This window comes from Delphinus delphis, chromosome 13 (genome assembly GCF_949987515.2).
Source record: "Delphinus delphis chromosome 13, mDelDel1.2, whole genome shotgun sequence".
Classification (NCBI taxonomy): Eukaryota; Metazoa; Chordata; class Mammalia; order Artiodactyla; family Delphinidae; genus Delphinus; species Delphinus delphis.
The window spans coordinates 46,371,382-46,386,442 of record NC_082695.1 but is presented as its reverse complement, the minus strand read 5'-3'; the positions used below and the strand labels follow the sequence as shown (position 1 = coordinate 46,386,442).

At 39.4% G+C, this 15,061-nt stretch overlaps 1 protein-coding gene and 1 long non-coding RNA gene across 2 annotated transcripts in view; one reads left to right on the top strand and one right to left on the bottom strand.

Annotated features, from left to right (window-relative positions):
* The first annotated feature begins 241 nt into the window (after positions 1 to 241).
* Positions 242 to 15,061, top strand: part of LOC132436214 (uncharacterized) — a 263,185-nt gene continuing 248,365 nt past the window's right edge. Inside the window, exon 1 of the long non-coding RNA XR_009521742.1 lies at positions 242 to 704. This is a non-coding gene — a long non-coding RNA (uncharacterized lncRNA). The remainder of the gene's footprint in view (positions 705 to 15,061) is intronic.
* DSG2 (desmoglein 2) overlaps positions 11,576 to 15,061 on the bottom strand; it is a 47,170-nt gene continuing 43,684 nt past the window's right edge. The window contains exon 15 of the mRNA XM_060028847.1: positions 11,576 to 14,405. Coding sequence (XP_059884830.1) covers positions 13,386 to 14,405 — 1,020 coding nt within the window. The 3' untranslated portion in view covers positions 11,576 to 13,385. The remainder of the gene's footprint in view (positions 14,406 to 15,061) is intronic.

Genomic DNA, 15,061 nt, shown 5'->3' with positions numbered 1-15,061 from the left:
TCTCCTTAGGTATTCCCATCTCCACAACCTCAAAGGGGAATTAATCTCGCCCAGCAGCCTCGGCGTTTTCTATCTTTGATGTCTTGTTTAGTACAAGCCGTCTTGGTTTTGGAATAAGGTGTTTGTGACTACCACCTGCACTATTGTGTGGGCCCCTGAAGGGCAAAGGCTGGGTCTTACTCACCTTTGAATAAACTTTAAGGCACTAAACAGTGCTCTGCCCACAGTGAGAAGACAGCAAATGGTGGTTTAATTAAATCTCGTTTTGCAGAAAAAGTCATCTTTTCTTAAAATTAGCCCACACCGGGCTAAGTCCGTTATTTGTAAATCCATGGGCCAATCCATCCTCCAAAGTGCAGCATTTTTTTTTTTTTTTTTTTTTTTGCGGTACGCAGGCCTCTCACTGTTGTGGCCTCTCCCGTTGTGGAGCAACAGGCTCCGGACGCGCAGGCTCAGCGGCCATGGCTCACGGGCACAGCCGCTCCGCGCCATGTGGAATCTTCCCGGACCGGGGCACGAACCCGTGTCCCCTGCATCGGCAGGCGGACTCTCAACCACTGCGCCACCAGGGAAGCCCCAAAGTGCAGCATTTTTAATAGGACCGAAGCCTCCTGACTTATCTTCGGAAAAGACACTGCGTATTTCGACACCAAAGGAGCCTACAGGTTTCATCAGACTTCCATAATCTGGACCTCGTTTCCCAGGTAATCCTGAAGCAGATCACACTTTATCTGGGAGGAGCACAGTTAGCAAAGGCAGGTATTGGTCTTTGTGAGTTTGCATTGCTAATGAATTTATTAAACTGCTTAATTTTTTCCCTCTTAGTTTTGATACTGATCGACTTTTGATTACTTTGCTGCATGCATAGTGCCATCTTGTGGCCACAATGCATATAACACTCACTTACTCCAACGGTACTTTGGCAGTGGTTTTTGAGCATGTACTTGCTTAGGTCATTGTGCTTCTGTTATTCCATCTATTTCTGTGGTCCAGAGGATCTCCAAATGGAGAAGCGTGTGAATTACTACTAGGTGAACGTACACATAATTCACTGCTAAGCCCACTCAGCTTGGGCTTCATCTACCAAGAGTATATTTAGAAGCAATTATGATGTTTGTATTTTGTGCGTTTTCTTATTTTTTTATAGCAGTACTCCAAGGGCTGTTTTTCCCTCCTCACCCCAGTAGTTTTCCTCTGATAAAGAGCCCGTGTAAAACTGGGGCGATGGTAGGTGTGGTCCTTAGAGGGGTTGGGAATGACAAAGCTCGAGATTACTCCAGCAGGGTCCAACTCAAGAGTGTTGTGAAACCAAACTTTCTGCTGGATAGAAGCTGAGAGCAGTAGATGAGGGGAAGTGGGACATCTGGGTTCCATCCCAATGTCAGCCTTGAGTAAAAGGACAGAACAATAAAACAAGTCTTTAATACAGTGAGTAGAATGTCTTGACAATCTAAGCAACCGGAATATAGAAAGGAACTCTGAAATAAACACATATGTTGAGTCATTGCAAATAATTCCCATTCTCCACTAAAACCTTCATAGTTCTCTTTACATTCTCAGAGTTTATTGATAAGACTACAATGAGAACAAATGGGCTTGGGATGCAGCAAGTTAGAGGTTGGAAGTAAAATGAAGGATGGACAGATGAGACACATCATAGATCACGCGTAGGTTTAGTAAATCTACTTTGAAAATTTTGTTGGATTTTCAAAATTCACAATTGTCCTGTTTGAGCGTATCATGAGAAGACAGATTCCTGCCTTCAGTGATCTGAATTCCTAGTGAGGTTGGGGATAAGATCAATATACACAAAATAGTTTCTTTTTCTTTAATCTGCATTTTGCCTTTTTTTTCCCCAACAAAGTACCCATAATACAATAAAACATTTTGGTAAAATAACACTTTAAAAGTGAGAAAATTGGAGTGACAGAAAGAAGGGGTTGAACCCAGGCAGTACATCTTCTAAGAAAATAAATTAAGTGGACATTCTGGTTAGCAAATGACAACTTTTTAAGATTTAAAATATTGATAATTTCTGCTAGTCAGAGATAGGGGGCTGTACCAATGGTTTGTTACAAAACAAACATTAAACTAAGTCTACAAAATGTACAAATATTTATTAGCAGTCAGGTCAAGAAAGTCATACAACCTGATTTTGTAACTCACGGCATTTCTACTCTGCCCTAGTCCCTTCTGACTAGCAGTTGATGAAAGGTAGATGGAATCATGTTCAGATGACAGGACGAGACAGCATTGTGGTTGACCAGATGGCAGGAATCTCCTGGGAGTGGAAGGACGCAGGACTGGTGAGACTCCAGTGCTACAGTGGAGCCATCCGACTCTTGGGACCCCCATATTTTCATGCCTCGTTCATGGATCTGCATGTTGGGGGGTGGTGTACCCAATGCCTCAACAATCGCCAGTCTCAAAACCACTCATTTCACCAATTAACAAACTTCTATCCCTTATGCTAGTTAGCAAATCTTCCGATGTGGATTTTTTAAAATATATTTTAAAATTGAAGTATAGTTGAGTTACAGTGTTGTGTTAATTACTGCTGTACAGCAAAGTGATTCAGTCATACATATGTATACATTCTTTTTTTGTATTCTTTTCCATTATGGTTTATCATAGGGTGGTGAATGTAGTTCCGATGTGGATTTTTTTTTTTTTTTTTCTTGCGGTACTCGGGCCTCTCACTGTTGTGGCCTCTGCCGTTGCAGAGCACAGGCTCCGGACACGCAGGCTCAGCGGCCATGGCTCACGGGCCCAGCTGCTCCGTGGCATGTGGGATCTTCCCGGACCGGGGCACGAACCCGTGTCCTCTGCATCGGCAGGCGGACTCTCAACCACTGCGCCACCAGGGAAGCCCCCGATGTGGATTTTGATAATGATATTTGAAGGGCTAAGTAACCACCCCCGGAGTGTCAATTTCTGATCAGAATCCTTCAAACACTAAGCACACCTCGGAAATAAATTAGAACTAAGTTGTACACGTTTATCACACACCTTACACTGAAGTGAAAATGAAGTGAATTATCTCGTAGATATTATAACAGAAGTCATGATGAAGAAGAAGATCAACATATCTTATTTTAAGGTCTTTGTATCAGCATTTTTTTAAACTAGTAGGGAAGATAGGGGGAGAATAATTTGTAGTGACCTAAATTTAGAATACAAAAGAAACCAGGAGGACTTCCCTGGTGGCGCAGTGGTTGAGAGTCCGCCTGCCGATGCAGGCGACACGGGTTCGTGCCCTGGTCCGGGAAGATCCCACATGCCGCAGAGCGGCTGGGCCCGTGAGCCATGGCCGCTGAGCCTGCGCGTCCGGAGCCTGTGCTCCGCAACGGGAGAGGCCACAACAGTGAGAAGCCCACGTACCGCAAAAAAAGAAAAAGAAAAAAAAAAAAGAAAACCAGGAAAGGCCACTGAGCTAGGTAGAGAAGCCTCAGAAGCAAGTAAGAAAAAAAAATTAATCCTTGGAATGAGTTCCACGGGAGAGGACCATTATGCTTCCCCTCGCTTAGCTGAAGAGTCATTTGTGGTGCATGGATTGCAGAAACCTCTGAGGAAGCAGAAAAGCTTGTATGTAGCCTGCGTCCAATGCTGCTGAGCTGGGGTATTTGGTGCTGTCAACGATCTTAGGTCCCCAGGTTTGGAATCTGTACAACCAGGTGTGCTTTGCTTTGATTGCCTTTGAGGTTTTCTTTAAAGTTTCAGTAGATACTCTGCAGTGTCTTCGTTCAAGCTACTTTCAAGTCAGGTTTAAATTTTATTACTGTTTCAAGCAATGTGCATTAATTATTAACCAAATAGTTGGATGAAGAAACTCTGGGCTTTCATGGGAAAAAATAGTACAGCTCTTCAAGCTAAGTCTGTTTGTTTACTAGGTGTTACAGGCTGAGTCCTGTTCCCTCAAAATTCAGCTGTTGAAACCCTAATCCCTAGTACCTCGGAACGTGACTGTGTTTGGAGCTAAGGTCTTGACAGAGGTGAAGTTAAAACAAGGTCATCAGGATGGACCCTAATTCAATATGACCAGTGTCCTTATGCAAGGAGGAAATTTGGACATAGAGACTTAGTGACGTAGCAAGATCCACAACGTGTAAGTTCGAGGTTTATGTACATTGTGAGGCAGTAGAATATTTGAAGGCAGACTACATAAATTAAAGATGCACACTGTAATTTCTAAAACTATGGTGCCAAAAACCTTTCCACAATGACACAAATGGTCTATATTTGTGCTGTTCAGTTGGTAGCCACTTGCCACATACAGTGTAGCCCTAGAATCTAAGGGCAAGTAGAAATCTTAAAAGAGAAAAAACGGAATTTTTCCTAATGCGAAAAGGGAAAGAAATTTCCACCCCCACCCCCTCTTTACTTTAGAAAACTGGTAATTGTTCATTCTTTCTCTGCCCTTTCAGATGGTATATCAATCTTTTGAGAACTAAATAAGCCTTTTGCCAGCTTTACAGGCAGGAATGTCTTTCTCAAGGACTTGGGAGCCATCTCTTTGAACATCAAGGAAGAAAGCACCCCTATCTCTCCTTCTCCATGGGTGCCTGGCTCCAAATCGTAACTAGCTACCTGTCATAGATATTAAAAGTTTTATTTCTTTCGATAAGGGCAATCAACAAACACAATGGCCACCTCAATTACCAGGGGAATTTAAGATGAGCTATGTATGAAAATGGTTCTGGCACGCCTTGCTTGAGAACTAGTTATCGTTTATCTTGTGAACAAGTACGTAATCAGTTGTGCGCCTGGTAAGAGATTTTCTTCTGTCTTTGCAATTTCTTTACGGGTTGCCTATGATGCACATCGCATTCTGGCTTAATGTTTATTCAATAATAAATCTGTTTTCTTTCTCTTCTACCTTTGTGAGAGTTTTTCTGGGTTGGCAGGAGATTTTGTTTTTAATTAGATTTCCACAAGAGCAACCAGTTAAAAAAATAAACATGAGGAGGTATAGTTAAAAGGTCAGTAGAAGAGCTACAGTGGAATTCTAGAACACACAACACACAAAGAAACGCAGAAAATAAGGAGCAGAGAAATGAAAGAACAGATGGGACCAAGAAAAAAACAAACACCAAGATGGTAGGTTTAAACTCATCCATGTGAATAACTGCTGTAAGTAAATTAAAACTTCCCATGAGAAAGCAAGACCTATCTATACGATAATTACAAGAAACACACATTGGAAATATAAAGGCATAGACAGGTTGAGAATAAAAGGGTCAAAAAAGATATACCATGCAGACTGTAAGCCTAAGAAAGCTGGAGTGGTGAGTGTTAGGCAAAGCAGATTTCAAGACAAAAAATATAACCAGAGATGAAGACATGCTATGATGAGTCATTTCTTTGGAAAGACACAATAATTCTAAATGTATTTGTATCTAATAACACAGATATAACAATTTTTCAAGGTACAAGAAGTAAACAGAGGAAGAATTAAAGAAGAAACAGACAAAACCACAATCAATTGGAGATGGTAACTTTCCTCTCTCAGCAATTAATGGAAAAAGTAGACAAAATAATCAATAGCGATATAGAGGATTTGAACTACACTAATATGGTGAAACCAAGAGATTTCTGTATGTTAAAGAAGTAAGATTTAATTATCTGACAGCTATTATGTGAAACACCTCACTTCTAGAGGATACTTGATAAGCAACGTCTTACTGTATAAATTTCGATGTAGTGGTGACTGGAGTATGTCTGTAGCGATTCAGGAAATCAATCAAGAGTTGCTCCCATGTGCCACTTGGGGTGGGAGCCCTGTGGTCACAGAATAGTCTTCACGCTTTAGGATGTCATGATGCACCCGTGTTGTGAAATACTTATTAATGTCACACTATAGCATAGGCAGAAACTCTGACCTTTTCTCTTGTAAACTATAATAATAAACTATAACAGCCTCTCCACACTGGTTCAATGATTTCATCTCTTGGGGTCAGATGTGCAAGCCTTCTTCAGCCAAATCCACAGGTTCCTCCAGTGTTAATTTCTGGGCAGACAGCAAAACTCAGTCCCTTAGAACAAGGTTACTAGACTGGACAAATAGAAATACAGAACTCCCAGTTAAACCTGAATTTCAGATAATAGATAATTTTTTACTATGGTACATAACTTACACTAAAAAACTATTCATTATTGGTTTGAAACTCACATTTAACTGGGCCTTCTGTTTTCTACCCTACTTAGGAAGGGAAATATATTCTTGCAAGGAGGCTGGCTGAGCAGGATATAAGCAGTTCGAATTAAGATGCCAAAGTCCCATAAACACCTGCCTTCAGAGTGCTGTCTCCTCCCTGACGACCAGCTATACTCCTTGTACGCTACGATGGGGGCAATAAGAATATGAGGGCAATAAGAAGATGATGGCAATAAGAAGATGGGGACAGTAAGAAGATATGGGCAATCCACCAGAGGGCAGACAGCAGAAGCAAGAAGAACTACAATCCTGCAGCCTGTGGAACAAAAACCACATTCACAGAAAGATAGACAAGATGAAAAGACAGAGGGCTATGTACCAGATGAAGGAACAAGATAAAACCCCAGAAAAACAATGAAATGAAGTGGAGACAGGCAACCTTCCAGAAAAAGAATTTAGAATAATGATAGTGAAGATGATCCAGTACCTCGGAAAAGACTGGAGGTAAAGATCGAGAAGATGCAAGAAATGTTTAACAAAGACCTAGAAGAATTAAAGAACAAACAAACAGAGATGAACAATACAATAACTGAAATGAAAACTACACTACAAGGAACCAATAGCAGAATAACTGAGGCAGAAGAATGGATAAGTGACCTGGAAGACAGAATGGTGGAATTCACTGCTGTGGAACAGAATAAAGAAAAAAGAATGAAAAGAAATGAAGACAGCCTAAGAGACCTCTGGGACAACATTAAATGCAACAACATTGGCATTATAGGGGCCCCAGAAAGAGAAGAGAGAGAGAAAGGACCTGAGAAAATATTTGAAGAGATTATAGTCAAAAATGTCCCTAACATGGGAAAGGAAATAGCCACCCAAGTCCAGGAAGTGCAGAGAGTCCCATACAGGATAAACCCAAGGAGAAACACGCTGAGACACATAGTAATCAAATTGGCAAAAATTAAAGACAAAGAAAAATTATTGAAAGCAGCAAGGGAAAAATGACAAATAACATACAAGGGAACTCCCATAAGGTTAACAGCTGATTTCTCAGCTGAAATTCTACAAGGCAGAAGAGAGTGGCATGATATACTTAAAGTGATGAAAGGAAAGAACCTGCAACCAAGATTACTCTATCTGGCAAGAAACCCATTCAGATTCGATGGAGAAATCAAAAGCTTTACAGACAAGCAAAAGCTAAGAGAATTCAGCACCACCAAACCAGCTCTACAACAAATGCTAAAGGAACTTCTCTAACTGGGAAACACAAGAGAAGAAAAGGACCTACTAACAAACCCAAAACAATTAAGAAATGGTCATAGGAACATACATATCGATAATTACCTTAAATGTGAATGGATTAAATGGTCCAATCAAAAGATACAGGCTTGCTGAATGGATACAAAAAACAAGACCCATATATATGCTGTATACAAAAGGCCCACTTCAGACCTAGAGACACATACAGACTGAAAGTGAGGGGATGGAAGAAGATATTCCATGCAAATGGAAATCAAAAGAAAGCTGGAGTAGCAATACTCATATCAGATAAAATAGACTTTAAAATAAAGAATGTTACAAGAGACAAGGAAGGACACTACATAAAGATCAAGGGATCAATCCAAAAAGAAGATATAATAATTATAAATATATATGCACCCAGCATAGGAACACCTCAATACATAAGGCAACTGCTAACAGCTATAAAAGAGGAAATTGACAGTAACACAATAATAGTGGGGGACTTTAACACCTCACTTACACCAATGGACAGATCTTCCAAACAGAAAATTAATAAGGAAACACAAGCTTTAAATGACACAATAGACCAGATAGATTTAATTGATTATTTATAGGACATTCCATCCTAAAACAGCAGATTACACTTTCTTCTCAAGCGCGCATGGAACATTCTCCAGGATAGATCACATCGTGGACCACAAATCAAGCATCAGTAAATTTAGGAAAATTGAAATCATATCAAGCTTCTTTTCTGACCACAACGCTATGAGATTAGAAATCAATTACAGGGAAAATAAAGTAAAAAAACACAAACACATGGAGGCTAAACAATACGTCACTAAATAACCAAGAGATCACTGAAGAAATCAAAGAGGAAATCAAAAAATACCTGGAGACAAATGACAATGAAAACACGATGATCCAAAACCTATGGGATGCAGCAAAAGCAGTTCTAAGAGGGAAGTTTATAGCTATACAAGCCTACCTCAGGAAACAAGAAAAATCTCAAATAATCTAACCTTACACCTAAAGAAACTAGAGAAAACATAAACAAAACCCAAAGTTAGCAGAAGGAAAGAAATCATAAAGATCAGATCAGAAATAAATGAAATAGAAACAAAGAAAACAATAGCAAAGATCAATAAAACTAATAGCTGGTTCTTTGAGAAGATAAACAAAATAGATAAACCATTAGCCAGACTCATCAAGAAAAAGAGGGATAGGACTCAAATCAATAAAATTAGAAATGAAAAAGAAGTTACAACAGACACTGCAGAAATACAAAGCATCCTAAGAGACTACTACAAGCAACTCTATGCCAATAAAATGGACAACCTGGAAGAAATGGACAAATTCTTAGAAAGGTCTAACCTTCCAAGACTGAACCAGGAAGAAGTAGAAAATATGAACAGTGCAATTACATGTAATGAAATTGAAACTGTGATTAAAAATCTTCCAACAAACAAAAGTCCAGGACCAGATGGCTTCACAGGTGAATTCTATCAAACATTTAGAGAAGAGTTAACACTATTCTTCTCAAACTCTTCCAAAGAATTGCAGAGGAAGGAACACTCCCAAACTCATTCTTTGAGGCCACCATCACCATGATACCAAAACCAAAGATACTACAAAAAAAAGAAAATTACAGACCAATATCACTGATGAATATAGATGGCAAAATCCTCAACAAAATACTAGCCAACAGAGTCCAACAACACATTAAAAGAATCATACACCATGCTCAAGTGGGATTTATCTCAGGGATGCAAGGATTCTTCAATATATGCAAATCAATCAATGTGATACACCATATTAAAAAATTGAAGAATAAAAACCATATGATCATCTCAATAGATGCAGAAAAAAACTTTTGACAAAATTCAACACCCATTTATGATAAAAACTCTCCAGAAAGTGGATATAGAGGGAACCTACCTCAACATAATAAAGGCCATATATGAAAAACCCACAGCAAACATCATTCTCAATGGTGTAAAACTGAAAGCATTTCCTCTAAGATCAGGAACAAGACAAGGATGTCCACTCTCACCACTATTAGTCAACATGGTTTTGGAAGTCCTAGCTACGGCAATCAGAGAAGAAAAAGAAAGAAAAGGAATACAAGTTGGAAAAGAAGAAGTAAAACTCAGTGTTTGCAGATGACATGATACTCTACGTAGAGAATCCTAAAGATGCCACCAGAACACTACTAGAGCTAATCAATGAATTTGGTAAAGTTGCAGGGTACAAAATTAATGCACAGAAATCTCTTGCATTCCTATATACAAATGATGAAAAATCTGAAAGAGAAATTAAGGAAACACTCCCACTTACCACTGTAACAAAAAGAATAAAATACCTAGGAATAAACTTATCTATGGAGACAAAAGAGCTGTATGCAGAAAACTATAAGACACTGATGAAAGAAATTAAAGATGATACCAACAGGTGGAGAGATATACCATGTTCTTGGATTGGAAGAATCAATATTGTGAAAATGACTATACTACCCAAAGCAACCTACAGATTCAATGCAATCCCTACCAAATTACCAACGGCATTTTTTATAGAACTAGAACAAAAAATCTTAAAATTTGTATGGAGACACAAAAGACCCCGTATAGCCAAAGCAGTATTGAGGGAAAAAAATGGACCTGGAGGAATCAGACTCCCTGACTTCAGACTATACTACAAAGCTACAGTAATCAAGACAATATGGTACTGGCACAAAAACAGAAATATAGATCAATGGAACAAGATAGAAAGCCCAGAGATAAACCCACGCACCTATGGTCAACTAATCTATGACAAAGGAGGCAAGGATATACAATAGAGGAAAGACAGTCTCTTCAATAAGTGGTGCTGGGAAAACTGGACAGCTACATGTAAAAGAATGAAATTAGAACACTCCCTAACACCATACACAAAAATAAACTCAAAATGGATTAGAGACCTAAATGTAAGAGCGGACACTGTAAAACTCTTAGAGGAAAACATAGGCAGAAAACTCTTTGACATAAATCACAGCAAGATCTTTTCTGATTCACCTCCTAGAGTAATGGAAATAAAAGCAAAAATAAACAAATGGGACCTAATGAAACTTCAAAGCTTTTGCACAGCAAAGGAAACCATAAACAAGATGAAAAGACAACCCTCAGAATGGGAGAAAATGTTTGCAAATGAATCAACGGACAAAGAATTAATCTCCAAAATATATAAACAACTCATGCAGCTCAATATTAAAAAAACAAACAACCCAATCAAAAAATGGGCAGAAGACCTAGATAGACATTTCTCCAAAGAAGACATACAGATGGCCAAGAAGCATATGGAAAGCTGCTCAACATCACTAATTATTAGAGAAATGCAAATCAAAACTACAATGAGTTATCACCTCACACCAGTTAGAATGGGCATCATCAGAAAATGTACAAACAACAAATGCTGGAGAAGATGTGGAGAAAAGGGAACCCTCTTGCAGTGTTGGTGGGAATGTAAATTGATACAGCCACTATGGAGAACAGTATGGAGGTTCCTTACAAAACTAAAAATAGAATTACCATATGACCCAGCAATCCCACTACTGGGCATATGCCCAGAGAAAACCATAATTCAAAAAGACACATGCACCCCAATGTTCATTGCAGCACTATTTACAATAGCCAGATCATGGAAGCAACCTAAATGCCCATCGACAGACGAATGGAGAAAGAAGATGTGGTATATATATACAGTGGACTATTACTCACCCATAAAAATGAATGAAACTGGGTCATTTGTAGAGACGTGGATGGATCTAGAGACTGTCATACAGAGTGAAGTAAGTCAGAAAGAGAAAAACAAATATCGTATATTAACGCAGATATATGGAACCTAGAAAAATCGTACAGATGAACCGGTTTGCAGGGCAGAAATTGAGACACCAATGTAGAGAACAAACGTATGGACACTAAGGAGGGAAAGCAGCGTGGGGTGGTGGTGGTGGGATGAACTGGGAGTTTGGGATTGACATGTGTACACTGATGTGTATAAAACTGATGACTAATAAGAACCTGCTGTATAAAAAAATAAATAAAATAAAATTCAAAAAAAAATAGACCTTATTTAACAAGGGAAAAAAAAAGAAGATATGGGCAGTAAGAAGATGGGGGCAATAAGAAGATACGGGCAAGAGGCTGCAGAGAAGGTCGCCTTTTTATTTAAATATTTTGATGATACACATACAATTACAACGTTTCTTCCATAGGACAAATGTAAAAACTAATACAATCACCCTTTCAGGAACAAAGAAAATCATTTAGGAAATGTGGTGACTTTATATATAGGAGACATGTTAGGTTTTTTAAGCCTGTCTGAGGAGGAAATTTAAGACCAAGTTTTGTCTGGAGTACATAGGTCACATTCACATTTTCACACAGTAGTGATATTCTTGTTGCAGACTTGGCAAAAAATAACTACTAAGTCTATAATGAAAGAAAAGCAAAAACAATTAGTACGTAGAGAATAAAAAATTTATAGCATGGAACAGTGACCTTCATTTTGGCCACAGGCTTATGGTGTCTAAAAATATTTGCCTTTTATTCATACACGTCAGTGGGAGTAAAAAAGTATAAACCTTTTGCATAACACATTTTTAAAAGTGTGCCACAAAATGAATTTTTAGAGATTCATTTTCCTAGTAAATATATTAAAAATTCATGAAATCATAGCCTTTGAAATTTATGGAAATTATTTTGTTGTGGAGGATATTTATATAATTGATTACTGATATGCACTTATACTTTGAAATCTGAAATGGATCATTTCTTCAGGGAGCAATAAAAATACTCTATTTATTTGGCCAAAACACCCAAAACACTTTTCAGAAAGAAAGGCAAGATGTACAAATTCAGGTCAGCTACACAATATTTAATATTCCATGTAGTAAGCCATGACCAGCTAGTCAAGGACTTTGAGATATGGAATAAGTCATAATTTCAAACTCATAATTATAGAAATTATAGGGTCTTTCAGTATTTTTTGCAAGTATAGATAAAAGAGAGTAGCTTCTAAAATTCAGTTTAATTCTACAAATATTGATTTGGCACCCATGGTAGGCACTGAGGATTTATAGCAGTGAAAAGGATTCTTACCACCATGTATATAGTTAATTTAGACGTACTAAATTAGAAGATAATGTATCCTGAGTTTTTTAATAGTATATTATTCCTATAAAAATAAAGTGATTTTATATTTATGAATTTTGCCCTGAATTATTCTACTGAATTTGAAGTATTTAATATTTTCATGATTATTGAGTGACAAAGGGAAGGTATAATGCTATTTTTGAGGTCATACAACACATGCACACACACAGAATCACACGCACACACACACACACACACACAGTTATGTGCACAGAAACACACAATGTGTGTTCTTACCATGTCAGTGTTCCAAAATTCAATTAACCTTACGTGGATTGAAGGGCCTCTAATTTTAAGGAAATCAAACAAGCAAAACGGGTCACTCAAACTGTGCGTGTATCTTTGGATAAATAAGTTGTTGATAATCTGCTAGGTGCAGGAACGTATGGAATATAGAACAGCAATGTTAAATGTTAACATGGTAGGCAAAGAGGCCCACTCAGTTTCATGGGGGGCTCTGTCGGATGGCTCATGAACTGGACACTTTGTTAATTTGATAAAATTCTTAGAAGCCAGATTTATTCTCTATTTAACTTGCTTTGTGAGTATTGTTTGGCCATAAGTCGCTCAAAGGCACCTAAGTCACAGCATCATCATTATGCCCCCTCAGTAAGTCCTGGGGCATTTCTGAATTGCACTCCTAGAAGCTGAGACAGTGAGGTTCTCTGCATATTAGTGACTGAGAAAAATTTGAAGCCCGAGGTATATGTGCCTCTTACATCTGTAAGGCTCATGAAAAGCCAGGTCCTTTGAAAACATGAAATGAGTCACTGCTAGCTAAACTCTGGGGCAGTGTCTGGTTAGGAGAACTGCTGGACTGTGCTAGGCTTGGAGACCCTGGTGGAAGATGTGGTTATTGTATAATTAGAATGACTAGACTCCTTGAAGCCTGAGTCTGGCGGAGGGCCCGGGACTCCAGCTCCAGAAACCACAGTCTTTTTGGCCATTACAGAGGTTTCGGAAGGAATCTGGTAATTAGATTGCAGAGTGGAAGCTGGTGTTAGCACTCTTTCCATCACTGTCACGTTCTGTCCTACGGCTACACTGTGTGCAGCCAGAGGGGGCTGCACACGGGAGCTGGGGGTGAGGAAGCGCTCTCTTTCCCGCACCATAACATAGTGTGCGTCGGGAAGATGCAGGGTGCCCTCCAGGGGGCCAGGTGAGCCCCCGTGAGGCTGGATGACTCTCTCGGTAACCATGATGCCACCCTCGCTAGCGTACTGCTGCTCTCCCAAGAGGGACGCCGGGGCATAGACCCGCTCTGTCACCATCAGGCCTTCGGACTGTCTGGGGTCCAGGACCACAGTGCTCAGTGGCACTGTGGAGCCCGTGGTATAGGAAGTTTCTGTCACTATCACGTTACCAGAAGCCAATGGATCTGAAAGTGGTGCAGCTACCTTTTGAGCCTGCCTAGAAGACACAGATTTTTCAGTGACTATTTCCTGAGTGACTTTCTCTGTGTTTGCTTCATGCAAGGGTTTTGGAACTTGAAAGCTGCTACCGGAGGGATAAGTATTCTCGGAATTAACCCTGGTTTGCTCATAGAATGAATGTGAAGCTGCCTTCACGTCTGTTTCTCTCATAGGTTTTGGCCTCTGCTCGATTTCCATATCCATCTCTATTTTTTGACCCCAGCAAACTTCAGCGAGTGTCTTGAATTTCCATCCTAAGTCATCTAAGAAGCCGTCATCTAGCTCTCCTTCAATAAAACTGCAACAGCCAATGGAACCCTGGAGAGAGTCAGTTTCTTCCTGAGAGTAAACCAGAAGGCAGTCTTTGGCTGTGTGAATGTCATCTTCCTCGGCATAAGAGGCAGCTTTCTAAAACGGAAAGAAGAACAGGCATACAATGAGTGATGCACTTCCTTTAAGAACAAGCCTCTAGATCCCTGCTCAAAATGTTTAACCTCTGTCTTGTAGTTAGACAAGAAACACCAGAGAAGCACAAATTGAAGGACATCCTACAACAGGACTGGCCTGTATTCTTAAAAAATATTCATATCATGAAAGATGAGAAAGGCAGAGGGCATTGTTTCAGGTTAAAGGAGACAGAAGTGTCATGACAACTAAATGGAAAGCAGGGCCCTAGACGGGAAAAACAGTGGCTATAAAAGACATTTTGGGGATAACTGGCTAAACTGAAATATGCAATGTGTCACTGTTCAATCTCTGTACTGTGGTAATGTAAGAGGATGTGCGTGTGCATGTGTGGGTGTGTCTGTGTGAGAGAGAAAGAGTGACAGAGAGACGGAGGGAGGGAGGGAGAAAAGGCAAAAAGCAAATGTGGCAAAATGTTAATATTTGGGTAATCTGGGTGAAGACTATATAGGAGTTCAAACTTCCTATTATTCTTGCAAAATTTCTGATGAGTTTGAAGTGATTTCCAAATTAAAAGCTGAGCACACATACATAATCAAGACTGGTTCACGCAGGATTAGAGCAGAGAGGGAAAAAGATACTGAAATAAAACAGGACAC